The following is a 22604-nucleotide window of genomic DNA, read 5'->3' as shown; positions in this document are numbered from 1 at the left end:
AGTCAATTGGGTGAGAGTGGAAATGATTTGTTGTGTTGATTAAAACAAATTTGAGAGAAAAACCCTTGAACTGAGAGAAATATTTTCGCAAATTGGGAGAAAGAGGAGAAAAAATCACAAATCTGAAGTTTGGAAGAATATGAGACAACTGTTTTACTTTGATCTTTAAAACCTTGTTCTTCTTCTTACATCAAATTTACTAGAAGATTGATTTAAGAGATTTTTAAATTGAATGAGGAACCCTATTTTTTGAATTGGGGATTTTTAGTTTCAAATCGATTTTAGGTTTTCTTTTATTGAAGTCATTTCATTTTTTTATAAAATACAAAACACCACGTTTTCATTTAACTGTAATCCGTTAAGATTTGACGGTACTGTTGACGGAAGGACTAAATCATTACGAAAATTTAGTTAAAGAGTTTTTACATTACAAAAATAGTTGATGGATTTTATCCGATTCAAATTTAGTTGAGGGTTTTTTTCACTAAAAACTCTTCTGTTTTCTTAGCAGAAAATGCATGTATTGCACTTACTAATATTGATTTCATGCATAATTGATTCTTGTAAGCCGTAATACTGTATTTTGTGGCCGTAATAATTTCTATTTTTAGTGTATAAATGCAAACATAAAAAGTAATATGATATTCTTATATTAGAACATGAAACGCAATCTTCGCTACTTTGTTTGACTCTATATACAGTTTTGATTTTGTATTTTAACTTTCAAACAATACATTTAATTCGAAAATAACCAATTGCGTTTGTTTTTATATACCAACTTTGAAATATATATAATAAAATAGTATAGAGCTGAATGTGTAATTGCTAGGTGGTAGATGCTGATTGACGGACACGAATGAATAACGTCGTTGATTTGGTTTGGTTAACGAATCTTATTCACAAACTAATTGTCAACCAAAAAAGACGAGTAGGATTTTGTTTCGTCACACTTAATATAGTCTAATTATCTCTTCTGATTTCAATCATGGGAGACATTAAAACATAATCACGTTTCTATGGACCCAATTATTAAATTATTTACGTCAATTATAACAACAAAAAACAAGGCAAACAATTAATGGAGTTATCATATACACTCGTAGCATTATACTTGTTTTTTTGTTTCTTGTAGTTATTACAAAGACGAGTGATGTACATATATATGAAGATACTGTTGATGCCTTCTTTTAAAAGTTAAAACTAACATATCTTTGTTCAGTCAAATTAATGTAGATTTTTACAAAAGAAAAATGCATGTGTCAGTTTAGCAAATTTGGGAAATTATGTAATTTTACCAGCAGATGGAAATGTTCGATTTACATGTAAAACACAAAGACACCGGAGATGACAAATGACAGCACGTTAGCTGAAGACAACTCCATCCTCCTCCTAATCTTGTCACGTCTATATATTAGTATTTTTTTTAGCACATACAATTAATACACTTGTACAATATAAATTAATATTGTATACATTTATAGTGTATTCGAACATGGTCAGTTTTGTGATTAGTTAGCAGAATGTTGTTTAATTGTATGACAATCAAAATGGAACATTATGAATCTTATGATGTGCCTAGAAAAATATGGATATTTACAGAAGTGAATTACATTCTAATTTTAATCCGGAAACTTGTACATCTCTAAAATTTAAAACTTGGTATAACAAGAAAATATTGTGTGTTGGTATAGGAGACCTAACACAAATGGGTAAAAACACAATTGTCTCGGAATACTTTTTTTTTTTTTGTGAACAACAAATATATACATAACTTGTGGTGGAAACATAACATAACATTTACATATCTCAAGAACAATTAGAACTTTAGTTCTATTTTGAAAGTTTCACTTTGAGTCTACACATGCATGATCGTTATAAATATGTATATACGTGTATGTATGTGTGAATGTGATGGATAAATGGTGAGGACTGATCAGGACAAAGAAATAGGAGAAACAATAAGACAGAAGACGCATGCAACGGATCGAGATTTCGGATTCGGTCATATCCTTTTCATTTGTCTCAGCCATTAATTCCCAAAGCCCTATCTTCTCTTCCTCATCCATCCTTTTTGTTTTTCTATAATAATTTCATATAATTGCAAAAAAATATTTAATGGTTCTTATGAATACATATGGTCACGCGCGCGCATTGGCAGTCTTAATATATAAAATCTTTGAAGATCGAAATCCAATTTTTGTTTTTTATGTAAACGAAGATTTTGAGCATTAGATTTAATTAGGTGTCCCCACTATAAAATTTCGTTTTGTATAGGTTCTTTTGGTTTAGATGTAAATGAATACAGTTTAGATAGGAAAAAGTATTCGAATCGGATTGAAAAATTGTATAAGAAAATAGATTATGGCATGCAATGATATTATAATTTTTAATAGTCATATTTTAAAATTTTATGGTGTTAATCATCTAACCGTCTGCACAGTTAAACTTAAGTTGAAAATATTTCTACCATATATAATTTTCACTGTTCCAACCGCAATTTTACCGTTTCAAATACACAGGTTTTTTTTTCTCTTTCATTTCTACCATTAATTTGTACACATGGTTCATAAAGAAACAAAAGGTAAACAAAAATTAATACAGCTTAATTAATTTGTTATCCACTTTTTGGTCCATTTATATACAATAATACAAGCAAGCCTGTATTACTGTTTAAAAAATAATATATATATGTGTGTATGTGAAGAATCTCAACTGCGACTATCAAGTTGAGACATTTTCCATGTCTCTTTTCTTCCTGTTAATCTTTGCTCTCTTCTCCGAAAAACCCAATTCTTGGAAAATAAACTTCAAAGGATACACTTTTCTTCTCATTCTCTTCTTCAGTGATCTGTGATCGATTTCAGTTACAGGGTTGATGTAAGATTTGCATAACTTGATACCGATGTTGGTTTTCAGAGGCTGAAGCTGCCAGCATGATCTGGTAATCGCTACATGTGCATACACGTACATTATATAATTATGCAAACACATACACATATGCTAATTTCCACACATCCAAGATATATTTCCCACAAAGATATATATATATATATATAGTTTATTTTCCTCCTTTTTTTTGGGATAAATTGTTCTCCTCCTTTTCATAATTAGTGAAATGTCTCTTTTTTACTACTTCAAATGAAATATATATATATATATATATATATATATATATTCATTTTTGTGCGTGTACAAACATTTGTGTATGGTATAATCTACATATCAATTTGAAAATAGCTAATAAAAATTAATAGAGTAATTGAAGGATTTATTTTTTTGGGTTAAAATATAAACAAATTAAGTTGTTCGTTGTCCGATTACGTATATATATATATATATACTATGTAGTGTAAATATAGAAATAGTAATACCAGATCATCCTGCAGCTTCATTCACTCAAACACCAACAATGGCAAAACGTCAAACTTAATTTTCATGAGAAAAGCGACTCCCTCTTGGCTTTGACTTTTACGACTCCAATATCATCATCATAACATCATTAGAGGTAACAATACATTAACTTATATTTTTTTTTACTTCCTCGTAAATCCATTTATTTATTTCTTAGAGTATCAAATCCTCATTATTTGAAATATATATATCATTCAAAAAACTAAACTAATGTAGAAACGCTATTTTTTTGGTTTGAATACAATTTAACATTCATTCAAAAAAAAAAAAAAGAAATATATATATCTATCTAGGTTGATACATGTACATACATACAATACAATGGCGCAAACAAAAGCAAATACTTTTTAGTTACTGTGCAAATGAACTTGTGGATAGTTAGTTACTGTGTAAATGAACATGTCCACAAGCTCATGTTTGTTGGTAGGAACGCGTTTACATGTGCCTATATGCTAAGATTTATAATTAAAATAATTGTATACAGTATACTATATCTAGTGACGATAAAGAAGAATGCGTTTGATTAGTTTAGTGACAAAACGCATAAATATCCATCTCACTATATCTCAGTAACAACTAATCTGAATTTAGACTTCGAAAAAATGATGAATAACAAATCTAGAACTTATTATCTATTTATAGTGTGGATTAACATGCAATCAGATGATTGATCAATATTGTGTTTGCTATGTAATGAGAGCTAAAAGAACAAACTTGTTTGAAGACAAATAATTTGGGAATTTGTTAGGATAGAGTTAGGTTTTATAATCTATGAGTTAGAGAAAAGCATTATCCTCGCTAGATACACTTAGGAACAATCTTGCATCCTAGCTAGTACTATTTTTGTGTGTGTGTGTGGCAGATCGTGCGTTATTTATAATGTTGGATCAGAAAAAATAATGAACGTACGCTATCATGTACAATTGACTACGGCTCATGCCTGTTCTAATATAGCTTTTGCTATACGTAACCAGCGATCGGCATTGGGATTATCTGGGTTGATCTGCAATTGTAGCCTTTGTTCGAATATCCATAATAGGGAAGACGCATGATGGATTGTATAAAGATTAATTATGAAGATTATACTTCCTCATACTTTCATCTGAAGGTTGTATTTTAATTCGTAGTTGGTTTCTTATGTATTTTGATCATTTATAACGATTTAGTGGTTTGTAGAAATTAAACATTAATTACTTTATTAGAAAAACACTTTTATGTCCAAGTCGTTAATACAAGGGATGAGTTCGAGATTAATAATATAAATCAAATTAAGATATTTGGAATATGTAACAACTAGGGTTTAGGAGATGATATATCAGAAGTCATACTAATTATTTGTAGGATTCTGTAATGACAATATTAAGATTGATGTATCAAAAATGAATTTGTGGAAAATGGAAATCAATTTCTGATCTCAAAACAATTGTGGACGGACCCTACTTGCAGTTATGTTAAATGATATTTGTTCTAGCTACGTTTGCCGTTTTGGTATCAATCTTTGTAATCGTTGTATACGATAATCTGTCATCTATGATCTATACATATTCAAGTTTTAATATAACATTGTACAATTACAAATGCATGGGAATTGATATCTAACATGTTCTAAACAGAGGCATATATATATGTAGATATATTTTTTGAAACAAACAAAGGCACCTAATCCATGACAAATAATGTATTTTAGAAAAATGAATATCAAGCAATGTGAGCTAATTAGTTAAATCAAGCATAACCGACTAATCATAACGCGATCATTCATCACTAAAACAACTTAGTTTGTCCAACTATCTAAGCCAATGACAAGTAGTCACATCAGTTACTACTTATCTTAAGGAACCTTGCCAAAGACTAAAAAGTCACAAACCTTTTCTTATTTTTATATTGATTAAGGCGTATAACCATTAACCACCACATGTGATTGACCTTACAAAATAATAATTAAGAATAAAAAAAAGAATGATATATTTGTTGGGATGATTTTAGATGACTGTGCTTTCTCAATGATGGTAAACAACAATGTATTCTTTTACCTTCTGTTTTCTTGGATTGAAGATTTTAAGTGTAACCGGAAATGTTGGCGATTTCAACCACCACAATGTAAACGGGTGAGAGATACTATGTCCCGGTTGTTTTGGTGTTCCTTAGTGTGTCGGGAGGCACTGAAATTCTCACCTTCATCAACAAATTCAGACGTTTTACATCATTTCCAAATTTCTTGCAATTTTTTTAATATTGTTAGTTTTTCTAATTACAGCATGTATTTCCAATAAACAATTCGACAAAAAAACCCTAAAATTTAGCAATAGTTTTACAAGGGACATAAAAGATTAATCTTCAATTTTAAATAAAAATCATTAATCTTCAAATGTTTATGTTGCTCAAACATGTGTGAAATAGCAAAGGAACTTTTTGGTTTAAGAGACATCGTCGATAAATATGGGCTAACAACACAAAAGCCCAAACCCAACTAATGAATATCATCAAACAAGACATTTGAGAGCTCAGACAGATTCGCCGGGAAAAATTCAGATATTCCGATGAAATCTTGCGATCGGTTACAGGAAGCGTTGTTGCAGTGCCACCGTCGGATGCCGGAGGGACCGGCTCGTAAATCCGGTTGCAGACATCTGAACAAGGCGTTTGCGGAGTGCGTTGTGTCGGAGGCCTGTCCGGAGGAATCAGAGGCGGTGAGGTCCTTTTGCTCCAGCGGCGGAACAAGCCTTAAGCGCAAACAGTGCGAGGACGCTCAGTTCTCACTTTCTCTCTGTCTTTCTCGCCATCAGAGAGGACTCGAGCAACGTTAGGTTTAACGAACGAAACGAAACGTAACGATTAGATTATTCACACGAATTTGGCGTTTAATTGCTCTGGCGAGTCCGGTATTTGGGAATTAGGGTTATGGGTTTTTGAAATTTCGATTCTTTCTTGATTTGTTGGAGGAAGAGGATCGAAGATGAGATCAGAGAAGAATAAAAAAGCTAACTTGTCCTATCTGTTGAGGAGTAAGCTTCTGCCAAATGCAATTGGTAGAGAATGTGAAGAATAGTTTTGAGTAGATGAGAGGATCAAAATGTTTAATTGGGTTCATCTGCAGTAACCCTTTAGCTGGTTTGATGTAATGAATTGTGTTGAAATCAAGAATCCATTGTTGGGAGGGATCTGCTTCTGATTGGATTGGATTATTAGAATCATCTTCCTCTGTTTTGTGTAAGATGTTAGAATCAATCACATCGGCTTCTGTTGCGAGAATGATTAATCAGCAATCTCTGGTCTATTGGTTTACTGTAACACCATTTTGGTGATGTTTGTCTGTCCCTTAAACACCTAATTTTTTCCTTTACTTTACCACAAAAATCCCATCTTTGTAAATTTTTAAGATAACATTTGAATAAAAATGGTATTTTTGTTTTTCCTTTGCGCTCTTTCTATGAGTTTTTTTTTTTCTTTTGTTTACCATCCTCTCTCGTTCGTCCACTCACTCGGCCACTAAAAACCAAAATCTACAAAAATTGGAATTCAATTTCGGGTAATTCTCCGGCGACATCGAAGAGAGAAAAAAAAATGGGGAGGTCTCTAATTTTCTCGGGAAATATGTCAATGAGAGTCTCTCACTTGCACAGATCATCTTTCCCGGTGACAAACCCATCTTCTTCATGCCGGGTATTAACCAGAAATTTCCGACATGGGTTTTCGAGGGTTTTGTCTAACAGCATCAAATCCACGACGAGACTTCGAACAAAAGCTGTTCTATCTGAAGTTTCTGATCAGACGCATTATCCAAGAATCGGCGCTAACTCCACCGGGACTATATCTCCGGCAGTGCTCCTTCAAGTCGTCGAAGCCGCAGCTAAAACCGGCGCAGAGGTTCGTAATTTCATGTCTTTACGATACAGTATCCGATTTTTCGTTTATTGGAGGACTGATCTGAATGAAAAGAAAAAACAAACCTTTGATGATGAGACTCCAAATTGACAATAGAGCAGAGAAGAATAGAGAAGCTAACTTGAAATTGAGAATTTTGCACTTAATTTTGTGGTTTCTTTGATATGTTTTCTAGGTCGTTATGGAAGCTGTAAATAAGCCAAGGAATATCACTTACAAAGGCCTCAGTGACTTGGTAACTGAGTAAGGACTTCACATAAGAATCTTCAACTTTCAAATTTCTTACTTAGCTTGTGTAGATTGAGGTTTCTATCTATCTTCATGTTGACTTTATTGTATTAAAAGTGTGTGTATCTGTTGAGTTTGTAGTACTGATAAAGCAAGTGAGGCTGCTATTTTGGAGGTAGTGAAAAAGAATTTCAGTGATCATCTTATTCTTGGCGAGGAAGGAGGTATTATCGGCGATACCTCTTCTGATTACCTCTGGTGCATTGATCCTCTAGGTTTTGGCTCTCTTTACAAAATCTTAATTGCTTTCTCTTCGTGTAATGGGTTTTGCTTTAGAGAAGTTCATATGATTCTCTTCCTTTAATGCATAGATGGAACAACAAATTTTGCTCATGGGTATCCCAGTTTTGCTGTATCTGTTGGTGTTCTGTATCGTGGAAATCCCGCCGCTGCTTCTGTTGTAGAGTTTGTCGGTGGTCCGATGTGCTGGAACACTCGAACGTTTTCTGCAACTGCAGGTACTAATGTGACAAGCTTATGTTTTTCTAGTTTTGTTCTGTATTTAAGATTTGTCTAAGTACATTCATTGCTTAGGTGGTGGAGCGTTGTGTAACGGGCAAAAGATTCATGTCAGTAACACAGATGCTGTAAGTAAATAATCTGGAATCCAGTTTAGTTTCTTCGACATGGTACAGGCAATGGTTTTGGTATTCTTACTCTATCTATTTGGGGTTTAACTTTAGGTGGAGAGAGCACTTCTTATCACAGGGTTTGGGTATGAACATGATGATGCATGGAGTACGAACATGGAATTGTTCAAAGAGTTCACTGATGTGAGTCGAGGAGTGCGTAGGCTAGGTGCTGCAGCAGTTGACATGTGTCACGTTGCACTCGGGATTGCGGAATCGTATTGGGAGTACCGTTTAAAGCCATGGGACATGGCTGCTGGTGTTCTTGTAAACTTCTTTACTCTTCTTGTTTTTTTGCTTCTTACCAAACTACATATGTTGTTAAGCTTAGTCCATGTCTGAATTCGAACACAGATAGTCGAGGAAGCTGGAGGAGCTGTGACTCGAATGGATGGAGGGAAGTTTTCTGTGTTTGATAGATCTGTTTTGGTGTCCAATGGTGTTCTTCACTCCAAGGTTTCCATGAGCTTTTGTATAATGCTTCAAAATCTGTTATGGTTAAAGATTTGGTCTGACGTTTTCTGGTTTAACCGTTGTAGCTTCTCGAGAGAATCGCACCAGCAACTGAGAATTTGAAGACGAAAGGAATCGATTTCTCCTTATGGTTTAAGCCTGAAGATTATCACACAGAACTTTAAGACTTGTCCTGAATTGTTCAAGCGAGGTATCATATTGCTTTATGCTCTAAAGCTTTGTTTATTTAAGAAATAAATCAACAGAATTTGAGGTATAAGATTCATGTTGAGACTATGAATTATCCTCTTTACACTTCTTGAACAAAGGCTTCATGGATTAACAAACCAGTCTTCCATTTTCCTGTCCACACCTCATAGAGACCAAACTGAAGCTTGGTATCTTGATTAACCGTTGTGGGGCTAACCGAGATTTCGAACCGGCCATCAGACTCGTCAGGTATATTGACCGGTTCTGATCCGCGTTTCGGTTTAAGAAAGTTCTGGTTAATGGATTTGATCCTTTTCCACACTGTCTTGCCATTCTTTCCGATTTTAGCTGACATGAAAACTGGTGCTTCGTCCCAACCAGTTGCATCAGGTTTAAACGAGATTTTGAAACCGATTCGGTATGTTTTTCTGGGTTCAATCTTCTCGAACGAACCTGTTACTTCTAACCAACTCACCTTCTTCAGTTCAGCAGGCACCCTAAAACCATCAATCAAATGAATTGGTTTAAAGTTTTGGTATTAGTAACCCAAAAAGTTTGGTTTATTGGTTTATCGGTTTAAAGGTACTTTGGTTCTTTAGGGATAACCCAATATCTTGAGTCACCTCCCCAAACGAAATTAAGACCAGTCGGTTGAAAAATCCATGCTTTTCTATTGGTCTGCAAATTTTAACAAGAAAATAACAAGCAAGATAAACACTTTTTCAATCAGAGTTTAATTATCAGTGTTCACAGAATTCTCTGTCAATAAAAATGTTCAATGGCAAAGAAAAGAAACAAAGAAACTCACATCTTGTTCCATTTTGGAGTCGGCCTCGTGGTGCAAACTCTTGTTACTCTTTTCTGAAGACATTCGAGAGATATGTTACAAACCACTAACACAAGATCTCTCGAATGAGCTTTACATATATAGAACTTTTCTCATTTTGAATTGAAAAAAAAAACAGAGGAAGATTGAGAAAGAAAAAACAATCAAAGTAATATACTTTTCTTCAATTTGAGGGACAGCGTAATAAAATACTTTAACGGCCAACGAAAGGCAAAGCATATATGCACAACTTATTGCACTTGATCTCAATGAGAATCTGAGAATCAAACAATGCATTCTTGTGAACCACTCAACACTGTTCTTGGTTCTGTAATTGAATCTCAAGTCATTTTGAAAGGTCAAACCTTTTTTCTGATTCTGACTCGGATATTCGATCATGTTGATCTTTTGTTCCTTAAAACAGAGTTCTCTGTTTTAATGTTGTTGTTCATCGTTCATAGAAGAAAGAGAGAGAACAGAGAGCTTTTCATAAAATACTTTCTTCTCGTTTCATTTTGTGATAATTGGTACAATACAAAAGAGTCTAGACTTATACAGAATTCAAACACAACAACTTTAGCTTAAACAACATTTTTCCTGAAAACACTCAACATAGTCAAAAGGCTACTTCATAGCTTCTTCTTTCTCCATGCGCTGAACTGTTCCACCAACTCCCACTTAACTAGATTTCTTCTAGTTTGGTTTGGAACCAAAATGGCATTGTTCAACACTCCTACTTGCCATTTTGTGAACCAAACCGAGCTTGTTACGAAATCTTTCAAAGCTTTGTCCACTTAAGGCCTTGGTGAACACATCAGCTAGTTGTTCCTCTCCTTTGCAGAATCTCAACTGAATTTCTTTGTTTCTTTCATAGTCTCTGACAACATGATACTTAATCTGAATATGTTTAGTCCTCCTATGCTGAACTGGATTCTTCCCAATAGCTATGGCCGATTTGCTATCACAGTAAATGGGTACTCCTTCTTGAGAATTTATCCGCAAGTCTTCAAGCAATCTCCTTAACCAAGTTGCTTGGTTAGATGATGCACATAACGCCATATATTCTGCTTCTGCCGTTGATTGAGCAACGGTATCCTGCTTGCTCGTTTGCCAGGTAAACACTGCTGATCCTATACTAAAGCAATAGCCAGTAGTTGACTTCAAGTCTTCTTGGCATCCTCCCCAATCACTGTCAGAGTAACCAACAAGGCTAGCTTCATTCACTCTAGTAAACCATAGTCCCATATCAGATGTCCCTTTGATATATCTCAGAACTCGCTTTGCATCCTTGAGATGAGATGTCATTGGCTCCTTCAGGTATCTTGACAAATAAGAGGCTGCAAACATTAGATCAGGTCTTGTAGCTGTTAGGTATAACAGACCTCCCACTAGACTTCTGTAAACCTTGCTATCAATGGCCTCCTCTCGCTCTTCTTGACACTTACGTTGAGGTAACAATGGAGTAGTCATAACCTTACACTCTTCCATGTTGAATTTCTTTAACAGTTTCTTGGCATAACATTCTTGTGAGAGAAATATACCATCCGGTTTTTGTATGATCTCCATTCCAAGAAAATAATTCAGGAGGCCCAAATCTAACATTTCAAACTCATCCTTTATAGTGTTTTTGAACTCATTCACCATGCTTTCATCATCACCTGTAACAATGAGATCATCAACATATATGCACACAACCAAGAGCTTTCCATAGTGTATAGAGCATGATCATTGTCACTTCGCTTAAACCTTTCTCTTTGGAAGAACTCATCTATTCTGCTGTACCAAGCTCTAGGAGCTTGTTTAAGCCCATAAAGAGCTTTGTGCAGCAGAAGAACATGATATTCCTTTCCTTTCATTTCAAATCCAAGAGGCTGTTCAGCATAAATCTCTTCTTCAAGCTTCCCATTAAGAAATGCTGACTTGACATCAAGTTGAAATAGTTTCCAACCCTTTTGAGCCACAACTGCAATGAGAAGTCTGATAGTTTCATGTCTTGAAACCGGAGCAAATGTTTCCAAGTAATCAACACCGTATTGCTGAGTAAAGCCCCTTGCAACTAATCTTGCCTTATGCCTCACCACATTTCCTTGTGCATCTGTTTTTAGCCTGTAAATCCACTTCACTTCAACAACGTTTTTGTCTAATGGTCTTTTAACTAGCTCCCATGTTTCATTCTTCTCTATCATTTTGATCTCCTCTTCCATTGCCTCGTTCCATTCGTCATGTCTCACAGCTTCTTCAAACATCGCTGGTTCCTCTAAGCCGCTGTAACATCCTTCCATTACAGCTGAGTATTCTAGATCAGCATAAGGAGCCGTAAGCAGAATATCAGCAAGAGATCTTGTTCTTTTGTTAACACGACTGGAGCTTCCTCCTAAGTTTGGCTCAAGATTTGGACTTTGAGATGTGGGTTCTTCATCAGCAAAAGCGTCGTTGTTTGGCTCAAGATTTTCGTTTCCTTGGTCTTCTTCACCTTCCTCATTTTCAATGGATATCTTGTAATCCTTTACAGCTTGCTTCCTGGTCCAATCCCATTGACTCTCTTCATCAAATATGACATCTCTTGAGATGTCTATTTTATTTTCTTCGAGAAGGTATACTCTGTATCCTTTGGTTTGTGAGCTGTATCCAACGAATATAGCTCTTCTTGATTTGTCATCCCATTTTCTTCTTTTCTCATCAGGAATATGGACATAGCACAAGCAACCAAACACCATTATATGTCCCACTGAAGGTTTGGTACCATTCCATGCCTCAAGAGGAGTTGTATTCTTGAGAGCTCTAGTCGGTGTTCTGTTTTGTACATAGGCCGCATTGTATACAACTTCTGCCCAAAATTTCAAAGGAAGACCTTTGGCTTTAATCATTGCTCTAGCCATCTCCACCAAACTTCGATTTCTTCTTTCTGAAACTCCATTCTGTTGTGGCGAGTAGGCTGCTGTCAGTTGTCTTTCAATGCCACAATCTTCTAAAAACTTTGTAAACTCTCCTGAAAGGTATTCTGATCCTCTATCTGTTCTGAGTCTTTTAATCTTGGAGTTGGCCTGATTCTCAACAAGATTCTTGAACCTTTTAAACGTTTTGAAGACCTCTGACTTTGCTTTAAGAAAATATACCCATACCATTCGAGTAGCATCATCAATAAAGGTAAGTATATACCTGCTTCCGCTGAATGATGTGTTTTGCATTGGTCCGCACAAGTCATTGTGGATAAGCTCCAGCTTCTTCATGGCTCTTGACTCAGACTCTCTTGGAAATGAGTCACGGCTATGTTTGCTGATGATACAGCTCTCGCATTTTTCTTGAGTTATGTTGAGTCTTGGCAGACCGGTGACCAACCCTTTTGAAAACATAACTTTCAAGTTGTTGTATCCTGTGTGACCGAGTCTTCTATGCCATAGATCTCCCTCTTTATCTTTAGCCACCATTGCTGTTTCTTCATGAGAGTTCCATTTGATGTGGAAACTCTTGTTCACCATTTGAACTTTTCCTATTTCTTTCCCGGTCTTATCATGAATGATGCAATGATTTTCTTGAAAGATTACTTTATAACCGTTAGTAATCATTTGTGGAACACTTAGAAGATTTTTTCCGAGCTTGGGAACGAGAAAAACTTCTCTTATGACCCTTTTTCCTTTCTTAGTCATCACTTCAATGTCTCCTTTTCCCTCTGAGATCAGCACTGCTCCGTTTCCAACCTTTATAGGAACCTTTATGTTTGTGTTAAGCCTCACAAACATTTCTTTGTTTGGCGTCATGTGGTTTGTACATCCACTATCAATGAGCCAAACATTTTCTTTTCTTGATTCTTCTTCTCCTTGTTCTGCGGTAAACATGTGATGCTTCTCTACTTCATCATGTTGACCATTCTCTTCTTCAGGAAATTCTATTTCTTCTTTCACCGTCTTGTTCTTCTTGTCTCTTTGAACCATTTGCTTGGTTCTCACCATCTTGTTCTTCTTATTTCTTTGAACCATTTCCTTGGTTCTATTTGTTGCTGAGTCTTCTGAATCCATCATCTTGTTCGGCGAGTCTCCATGAATCATCATGAGCTCTGATACCATGTTGATCTTTTGTTCCTTAAAACAGAGTTCTCTGTTTTAATGTTGTTGTTCATCGTTCATAGAAGAAAGAGAGAGAACAGAGAGCTTTTCATAAAATACTTTCTTCTCGTTTCATTTTGTGATAATTGGTACAATACAAAGGAGTCTAGACTTATACAGAATTCAAACACAACAACTTTAGCTTAAACAACATTTTTCCTTAAAACACTCAACATAGTCAAAAGGCTACTTCATAGCTTCTTCTTTCTCCATGCGCTGAACTGTTCCACCAACTCTCACTTAACTAGATTTCTTCTAGTTTGGTTTGGAACCAAAATGGCATTGTTCAACAGATCATCATTAATAAAGTTTCAAGAGAATAGCTCTGTTATGACTTTTGAGAAAAGTGTTTTCAACAAAAAAAAAAATTTTTGGACAATCTGAAAGAAACTGATCCTCTGTTTTTGAGCTCCGAAGTGAAAGAACGACAGAAGCTCCATTAGTCCAATACACAAAAGAAAAGAAAAAAAGACAAGCAATTTAGTTTGTGATTCTCTCATTTTTGTTCACATTCTTTCGATTGATTTATCTATATACTATCGCTCTCTTCTTCTCTGTTCGATTTCCTTGATATGGTCAGACAATTTCTCTGATTTCGACTTTCCCGATTTCGTTGTTCATCTTCTCCTATCTTTCGTCTTTATCGATCGGGTTTCTCTTCTGTTTCATTCATTGATCGATTCCAAGGTTCTCCATGGCGTCGCAACAATCAGATCAAGTTCATGATCAGAAGCATTATCTTAGAATCGGCGCTAAATCCACCGGAACTGTATTGCCGTCAGAGCTCCTTGAGGTCGTCGAAGCCGCAGCTAAAGCCGGCGCAGAGGTTTGGAATTTCATGTCTTTACAATTTCTTGTTTATTGGAGGAATGATTTGAATAGGAAAAACCCTTTGATGATTCTCGAAATTGTGTTCATAGATCAAAAGTAGAAGAATAAAAAACCAAACTTGAAGTGATAAAGTTCACTTTGTAGGTCGTTATGGAAGCTGTAAATAAGCCAAGGAATATCACTTACAAAGGCCTCAGTGACTTGGTAACTGAGTAAGGACTTAAAAAATAAAATTCTTCAGCAACTAGATTTCTTACTTAGCTTCTGTAAGCTGACTTGATTGCCTGAAGGCATGTAAAGTGTGTATCTTCTGAATTTACAGTACTGATAAAGCAAGTGAAGATGCTATTTTGGAAGTAGTGAAAAAGAATTTCAGTGATCATCTTATTCTTGGCGAGGAAGGAGGTATCATCGGTGATACATCTTCTGATTATCTCTGGTGCATCGATCCACTAGGTTTTGCTCTCTTTACAAAATCTCACTGCTTTCTTTCCCTTCATGTTATGAGTTTTACTTTAGATAAGTTTATATGAGCTTTTGAGATTTGAATAAAAATCTCTTCTTTTTATGCATAGATGGAACAACAAATTTTGCTCATGAGTATCCCAGTTTTGCTGTTTCTGTGGGTGTTCTGTATCGCGGAAAACCTGCTGCTGCTTCTGTGGTAGAGTTTGTCGGTGGTCCGATGTGCAGGTACAAATGTGACAAGCTTATGTTTTTCTATTTTGGTTTCTTTGATTCAGTTGATTTGTCTAACTTTAGGTGGTGGAGCGTTGTGTAACGGGCAAAAGATTCATGTCAGTAACACGAATGCTGTAAGTTAACTTTATCTAGAATCCAATTTAGTTTTCGACATGGCATGTAGCAACGGGTTTTGGTTGGAGTGTAGGTGGAGAGAGCACTTCTTGTGACAGGGTTTGGGTATGAACATGATGATGCGTGGAGTACGAACATGGAACTGTTCAAAGAGTTCACTGGTGTGAGTCGCGGAGTGCGAAGGTTAGGTGGTGCAGCAGTTGACATGTGTCACGTGGCACTCGGGATCGTGGAAGGTTATTGGGAGTATCGTCTAAAGCCATGGGACATGGCTGCTGGTGTTCTTGTAAACTTCTTTACTCTTCTTGTTTTTTTTTTTCTTCTTACCAAACTATATATATGTTGCTAAGCTTTAACCATGTCTGAATTCGAACACAGATAGTCGAGGAAGCTGGAGGAGCTGTGACTCGAATGGATGGAGGGAAGTTTTCTGTGTTTGATAGATCTGTTTTGGTGTCCAATGGTGTTCTTCATTCCAAGGTTTCAATGAACTTTTATAAATTCTCCTTATTATGTATGCTTAGAGATTTCAGTCTGATATTTTCTGGTTTAACCGTTGCTGTAGCTTCTGGAGAGAATCGCACCAGCAACTGAGAATTTGAAGACGAAAGGTATCGATTTCTCATTATGGTTTAAGCCGGAAGATTATCACACAGAACTTTAAGACTTGTTCAAGAAAGGTCTCTTTCAATTACATTATTATGATCTAAAGCTTGGTTAGTTAGAACTTCATCGATGTAATTTGTGTTAGAAAGATTCGTGTTTCGAGCGACAATGATCATATTTTTTTGACACTTATTGAACAAAGGCGAAGCTAACCTGAAATAAACTGATCCTCTGTTTTTAACCGCTCGGTGAAAGAACATCAGAAGCGACTCAAGCTTCATTAGTCTCCAATATACAAGAGCAAAAAACAATTAGCTTCATTGGCGTTTAGTCTTCTTAATCTTCTTACTATCAGTCGCATACTTTGTCCCAGTCATCAACCACTTGGGTCTCTTCCGGTTGTTTACCAGCAGCTTTTGAACTATTTGTCCCTTCGGTCTGAGCTAGAGGCTCCAACGAAACAGCCTTCTTGCGCTCAAGAACGCTCCAACGGTTGCCTAAAGGAGCGATCAATTTGTTATCCTTTGTTGATTTCCACACAGACCCTCCAGTGGAGGAATTTGCATCAGACTTGTTACTCACAGCCTTATTCCACGGGTTTCCTCTCTGAACTTCTTTAACTGAACCGTCCTGTATTCCCCATGCGTTACTAAGCGAAGGAGATTGCCTCGGGTTCTGTACAAAGACAACAGCTCCTTGGTACACAGATCCGTGATCAAGCCTTCTCATGGCAGTTGCTGCTCGAGCAGGATCGTGGAACACTGCTAATGCATTCTTGTCATTGAGCCAAACAAGCTCGCATTCGCCTCCAAATCTCAACACCAAGGCGCTGATGTTAGCTTCCCTCGGGAGATCAAGAAAACTAACCACGAGCCGAGGATCCATATCAACTAGTGGATCAAAGGCAGGTGAGTGTGGCCCACCTGCTGATACAACTCCCTTGACTCCGATGATCCTAGTCGGGGGTTTCGACTTCTGTGTAACGTAAACCACGATAAAGCGTTTTGGTTCCCACCCTGCGTTGCTAACAGCGAGATTCCACCTCTCAGCTATCAACCGAACCGCTTCTCTTTTATCCTTTTCCATAGGGCAGAAGATATGGAGCTTTAGGGCACTACTTGTGCTACCTCTGGCCTTTCCAAGCACCAGGAATTTGCACCGCTCCTCAACTGCTAGCACCCAGTTAGGGTAACGTCTATAAAGATCAGAAATGATCTCAGTCAAGGTGGAATTCTCACCAAAATGTAAAGGGTCTAGATTTGGAGGCGTGATATCAAATGCATCTTGAAGAACCCGTTTACGCTCTAGCTTAGCGCACTCTTCATCACAAGTAAGCTTTCTCTGCCCAAGAGGGATCCTTTTTCCATTTAACTCAACAGGTTGAAGCGGCACCGGAAGCTTATGCAAAATGGAAGTTTCGTAGACAGAGTCACCGTTAAAACCAGCAGCACTTCCTCCTCCAGCGTCACAAGGGACTGTAGCTGTTATGCGACCACATGAGCAAGTTATTTTGAGTGGAAACTCACATCTCTGATCAGGACAAGGCCTAGAAGGATTGCACAGCGCTGCACAAGTGTGTCTGCAGTCTCTTCTGGGAGCACCGCAAGTCTGTCCACAAGTAACACGCAGACCAGCTTGAGATTCTTGATCGCCGTTGCCACAAGGTTCAGGGTGACAAGTCCTGGCACAAGCATGCATGCCACAACGTCTTGTCTTTCCGCAGATTTTGTTACACCTGATGTCTTTTAACCCACAAGGTATGTTCCTGAGAACAACGTGACCGCCAATGCATTTCTTCTCCACAGGCACTGAACAAGGCAAACAATCCCCGAAATGGTAATCATGTGTAGCGGAATGCCCACAAGGCTGCGGAACCGAGCACAGAAGCTGACAACTCGGGACAGGAGTCCCACATGGTAACGGCGGAGGTATCGAAGTTTTCCCACATGCACATGCAAGATCTGTGAAAATCATCTCGAGACAAGGATGACAATGGCCACAGTGACAGAGAGTTTCACAGGAATGCTGTTCGCACCTTAGCCTCTTCCCGCAAGGTATTTGGCAAAGGTGCAGACCAGAATCATCAGACAGATCAGCATTCTTAGGGTGGTTCAACAGAGGGCAGCAACGCTCATTACACCTATGCCTCCCGCAGTTTTTCTTACGGCCACATGGTTTGGCACAAATGAACTCCTCCATGTCTGAAACTGTTTTGTAGCATTCCACAGTTCGAGATGTTGAACCGCACCGGCATTTCTGCCTGACTTGAACTAAACAAGGCGGACAATCACCTGCATGGCACGTCTCACTGCAGTTATGCAGCCCACAAGGAAGACGCTTGCTGCAAATATTTGAGCAAGAAGGAATCGGATCAAGGCAACTCCACCTCTCCTCTTGCAAACCCGTTTTCCCACAATAACATGTCTTAATTCTACTGGGCCTAAAATCACAGTCCCCACAAGGCCCAGGGTGGCAAACCTCAGGGCAAGAATGATTACCACACTCAAGGTCTTTTTCACAGTTCAAATTGCATGAAAACACACCATCTTCTGCTTTAACCTCTCCCTTAACATTCATATCGCCGCAAAGGACATTCTCTATAGTTTTCTTACAAAAGCAGGAGGCGTTGACTGGTACCTGACAAGGATCACATTCCCCAATATGACATGCCCTTTCACATTGATGACGACCACAATTGAGAAGCTTTCCGCAACTCTGCTCACAAGTAAGATCAGATTTTCGTTCAGAGCATCTAGTCCAGATCATCTTCTTCCCACAAGGACAACTACGAGGTGGGACAAACGCCTTACACGGAGGGCATGGACCAGGATGACACTGCAATACACAAACATGAGGACAATTATTTCCTTTTGCCATCTCACCTGTTGCAAACTCTTTCTCCAGCGGCTTCCTACATGGATCTCCACAAGAGTGAGGAGTCAGATATGGATCACTTGGTGGGTCTTTCCTCTTTCCACAAAAGCATCGATACATAATCTCCTTTGACGATGTCAACTGAACAGACTGACAACCTGGACATCTCCAATTACTACCTTGATTTTTATCCGCCAGCAAATCAATCGAAGTCGGTGCTCTGGCCCATTTCTTAATACATTCCAGATGGAAAATGGAGTAACAACTGGAGCAAGACCAGATATTAGCAGACCGTCTAACCATGTCATAACAAATCATACACTCAATAGAGCTCTTCATTAGCTTATCCTGTATCTCTTGCACAAGTTGAGGCAGATTTGGGTCTGTCAACACAGTACTCTCTATATCCCCATTCCTGTTTTTATTCGGCATTTTTCCCTTATTCACAGTCTGACCCAAGCGACCCCTAGAACGACCTCTCTGGTGGTTTTCTGGAACAGATCTCGCAGCATGATTCCTCCTTTGGCGGCTTAAAGGAGGAGGGCCCAGGACACTACTTCTTTGGTTCGGATAATTAGAATGGAGTCCAGCATCAAAGCTTCCAGAATTTGTATTTGTATTCAGAGGAAAAGAAGTCTCGTTAACCACCACCGAGGTAGATGAAGTTTCTTTTGGCACCCATGTTTTCTGAGCATTTGGAGTAGTGAATCTTGACCTTTCTCGACGATCTCTCCTGACTTGTGAGCTCATTATCTCTTGGAGCAATTTCTGTACCAATGATAAAAGCTCAGATTCTAGCAATGCAAACCAATCGATAACCCAAAAAATACAGGAAAAATTAAAGAGTAAACATATAACTACAACGATTTCGAAAGAATCTTAACGAAGTTGAAAGTTGAATTCACGTAATAGACCGTATAATTCATCCACCATTCTAAAATTGTTCTTCATTTGTCGGAATCTTGACAGGTAAAATAAGAGAGCCTCTCCTAGTTCTCGTTTCTAAATATTTTTTTTCGAAAATCTATCAGCTCACTTCAAATTTCAAGCTTTGAAATGATAAACAATCCACACAGAGATGACCGAATCGCAGAAAAAAATGTGAGAAGAAAACCGTACCTGGGAAGAAAATGGCGAAGAAGAAACACAGCGCGAACAATTTCTGGCGAAATCTCTCTCGATTTGAGAGAGAGAGGAAGGGAGAGTAAGAGACCGTGAAGAAAGTGGAGTGAAGAAAGGTTGTTGTTATGTTAAGGTTAAATTGAAATAAATAAACGCTCATTAACGAACCGTCTCACTTTAATTAGGTCAATCTGGGCCCGATTACTATCGAACAAAATGGGGCTTTGAAGTTGGTAAGTGGGCGAACCGATATAAACCGGAAATTAAAGATATTTCATTTAACTGAGTTTTTTTGGGCAAAAGTTGCATTTTTTAACATTACTAGGTGTTGGTCCATGCTACGCGTGGATGTTTATTTTACATATTTTTTTAATAGTTTTCATTATAGATTGAAATATTTTAATGAATTTTTAATGACTATTTTGTGCTTTTAGTAATTCTAAAAATCTTAATACCCTTTTTTTTCTTCTTTTAAACTAAAATGTTTAGAAAAAAAAGTGGCCAATATAGAAAACTACAACCACCAATATGTGTTGAAAGCAAGGATTAACTTCTTACATGATTTTTTACGTAGGGAAAAACGATTGTATAAAATCAAACTTGTTAAAGTTTGTAAGCGTGAAAAACACAAAATGACTCATCGTCTCAATATCTCTTTGCTAGAAATATTATATTTCCTCTAGAGAATATTTACTTCCATCTCCTTTGAATGATTTTTCGCAAGTGGAAATCACGCGTCTTTAGTTAGATCCTTTCTCAAAATATATCTTTTCATCTGTCTGTTAGTTCATCATCCTAATCTACCCGTTCAAAGCTAGCCAACCAATCGAGAATATGGACAGTAAAATTCATTTAGGAGTCCAACATCAAAAGAGTGAACCTCTTTTACACCAAACACGACCATTTTAAGAGATTGGCCAAGAGTTTACGAACTTGAGACATTAATCCAACAATATCACAAAGAAGCAGAGTTCTTCGTACCCATATACTGTAACAGTTTGTATCATTTTATTTAAAAATAATTTAGAAATGTGGGACACTATCTAAACTAGGGGTCGTTCCCGCGCTGCGCGCGGGGTTTTTATGTTGATTGTTAATTAATTTGGTAAACACAAGTTCGTGATATCGTTGACCAAAAAAAAAAAGTGGTGATATTTGTCGAAGTGTCTAGAACAGGTTTCATTGTTTTCCCCTTTATATTCATGATTCCCAAAATAGTTGAACCGATTTTGTTGGTAAATACGTCCGAAATTGAAGTTCAATTTTCTTCTGCTACATATCCCAAATTAGATATCTCTCGCTGCAACTCATTGTTTGTCTGTAAATATTGTGGCATTTCCTTCGCAAATCCCTTTGAAACCCACATTCTTAATTGCGTAATTGTTAAAAGCCTTCGCAAATCCCTTTCAAACCCACATTCTTAATTGCGGTAATTGTTATTCCTTTAATTTCTTCTTCTACGATGCTTTATTTGTTTTGTAAATTTGTTGTTGTCATCTTTGATTTTGTGGTTCTTAATAATTAATAGTGGTATTACTTCCGCTACATTCATGTATGTTTGTTTCGTTAAAAAATGTCCAAATGTTTTTTTTGTTTTGTTACTCTTATTTGCTAAATTTAAACAACAATTGCGAGAACATCTGATCTGTAGCTTGTGTATTTTGCTCCTCTATAAATATGTCCCTCGCTTCCTCTTTTTATCTCCGATGTTATTTTTGGTTGTCTTTGTTCCTGCAAATTTTCATTACATATGTATTTGTTTCACCATCCTGGTTAATAGTCATATCTTATTGAGATGTATGTCCACTATTACCTCTCCTTTATCTTCTCTTTTTTCTATCTGGACCGATTTAGACACTCTGTATTTGAGAGATGGAAGACATTTGCCTGAGTACTTTCTCCTCTCTGCGCCATTTTCGTTTTCTCAATCCTCCCTGAAAAAATAGTGTTCATTGATGGTAAGATTCTGTTAGTTTTGTGTAATATACGTTTGTTGCTGTTGGGTTTATGTTGAATTAGTTTGTTTGGAAACATCGTTTTGTCATGAAATGTTGAATACTCTATATAAGAGTTCCTATGCAATCATTACATGTATATTACATTGTTCGGCATCCTTTTCAACTTAATTCTCTACCTGTTTTCTTGTGATTATTTGGTCACTAAATTGCTTTTAACAGAATACGTACCTGAACTTGTTGGCAGATCTCTGAATGCTTCTTTGTAGACAATGTTTGTGACAGATCTTCTCCCTCTGTTGTTTTTTGTTGTGTCTAGGATTGTAAGACCCTTTGGTGAAGTGACTCTTGATAAGGCGACATATAATTGCCCATGGGTGAATACGGGGTTAGGCAAATATAATGCCACTGTGTTCAAGGTTTGTCCTTGACTTTTATTAATAGTCATTGCATAGCAAATTCGAACTGGAAACTGCCGCCGTCTTATAGTGAATGGATGCTCAGAATCTCTAGGGGATAGAATAATTCTAGGGATCAACACTTTTTTTTCTTTCTGCTTTGTCTGAAGTATCTCTGCTTCGATTACTTTCTCTCC

At 37.0% G+C, this 22604-nt stretch overlaps 6 protein-coding genes and 1 long non-coding RNA gene across 7 annotated transcripts in view; 4 read left to right on the top strand and 3 right to left on the bottom strand.

Annotated features, from left to right (window-relative positions):
• The first annotated feature begins 2706 nt into the window (after nt 1–2706).
• Nucleotides 2707–4545, top strand: LOC112084074. The gene is made up of 3 exons (XR_002898023.1): nt 2707–2941; nt 3387–3505; nt 4386–4545. It is a non-coding gene; the product is annotated as an uncharacterized LOC112084074 (long non-coding RNA).
• A 1305-nt stretch (nt 4546–5850) lies between these two features.
• Nucleotides 5851–6766, top strand: LOC18991954. The gene is given in 2 exon segments (XM_024152618.1): nt 5851–5907; nt 5910–6766. Coding segments are annotated over 2 exon segments (366 nt in total). The 3' UTR covers nt 6219–6766.
• A 111-nt stretch (nt 6767–6877) lies between these two features.
• On the top strand, nt 6878–8981 carry LOC18991955 (phosphatase IMPL1, chloroplastic). The gene is made up of 8 exons (XM_006415297.2): nt 6878–7278; nt 7472–7539; nt 7666–7799; nt 7896–8042; nt 8119–8171; nt 8268–8480; nt 8568–8669; nt 8753–8981. The coding sequence occupies exons 1-8, from the start codon at nt 6976–6978 to the stop codon at nt 8849–8851; spliced, it is 1119 nt and encodes a 372-aa protein (XP_006415360.1). The 5' UTR covers nt 6878–6975; the 3' UTR covers nt 8852–8981.
• Nucleotides 8962–9747, bottom strand: LOC18991953 (protein PHLOEM PROTEIN 2-LIKE A9). Its single transcript, XM_006415298.2, has 3 exons — nt 9685–9747; nt 9463–9554; nt 8962–9373 (listed from the first exon to the last, which is right to left on the bottom strand). Exons 1-3 carry the CDS (start codon nt 9745–9747, stop codon nt 8977–8979), a joined length of 552 nt encoding a protein of 183 aa, XP_006415361.1. The 3' UTR covers nt 8962–8976.
• Nucleotides 9748–14485: 4738 nt separating this feature from the next.
• On the top strand, nt 14486–16230 carry LOC18991952 (phosphatase IMPL1, chloroplastic). Its single transcript, XM_024153028.1, has 8 exons — nt 14486–14631; nt 14781–14848; nt 14959–15092; nt 15212–15335; nt 15376–15451; nt 15526–15738; nt 15831–15932; nt 16018–16230. The coding sequence occupies exons 1-8, from the start codon at nt 14500–14502 to the stop codon at nt 16114–16116; spliced, it is 948 nt and encodes a 315-aa protein (XP_024008796.1). The 5' UTR covers nt 14486–14499; the 3' UTR covers nt 16117–16230.
• Nucleotides 16231–16371: 141 nt separating this feature from the next.
• Nucleotides 16372–20126, bottom strand: LOC18991951 (NF-X1-type zinc finger protein NFXL1). Its single transcript, XM_006415295.2, has 2 exons — nt 20052–20126; nt 16372–19700 (listed from the first exon to the last, which is right to left on the bottom strand). Exon 2 carries the CDS (start codon nt 19680–19682, stop codon nt 16410–16412), a length of 3273 nt encoding a protein of 1090 aa, XP_006415358.1. The 5' UTR covers nt 19683–19700; nt 20052–20126; the 3' UTR covers nt 16372–16409.
• A 1764-nt stretch (nt 20127–21890) lies between these two features.
• Nucleotides 21891–22604, bottom strand: part of LOC112083963 — a 3097-nt gene continuing 2383 nt past the window's right edge. The window contains exon 2 of the mRNA XM_024152186.1: nt 21891–21988. Within this exon, the coding sequence (XP_024007954.1) occupies nt 21891–21988 (98 nt within the window). The remainder of the gene's footprint in view (nt 21989–22604) is intronic.

Source organism: Eutrema salsugineum, unplaced genomic scaffold, assembly GCF_000478725.1.
Source record: "Eutrema salsugineum unplaced genomic scaffold, Eutsalg1_0 scaffold_5, whole genome shotgun sequence".
Classification (NCBI taxonomy): Eukaryota; Viridiplantae; Streptophyta; class Magnoliopsida; order Brassicales; family Brassicaceae; genus Eutrema; species Eutrema salsugineum.
The sequence above is the reverse complement of the archived record's forward strand: the minus strand, read 5'-3'. Positions and strand labels throughout refer to the sequence as shown.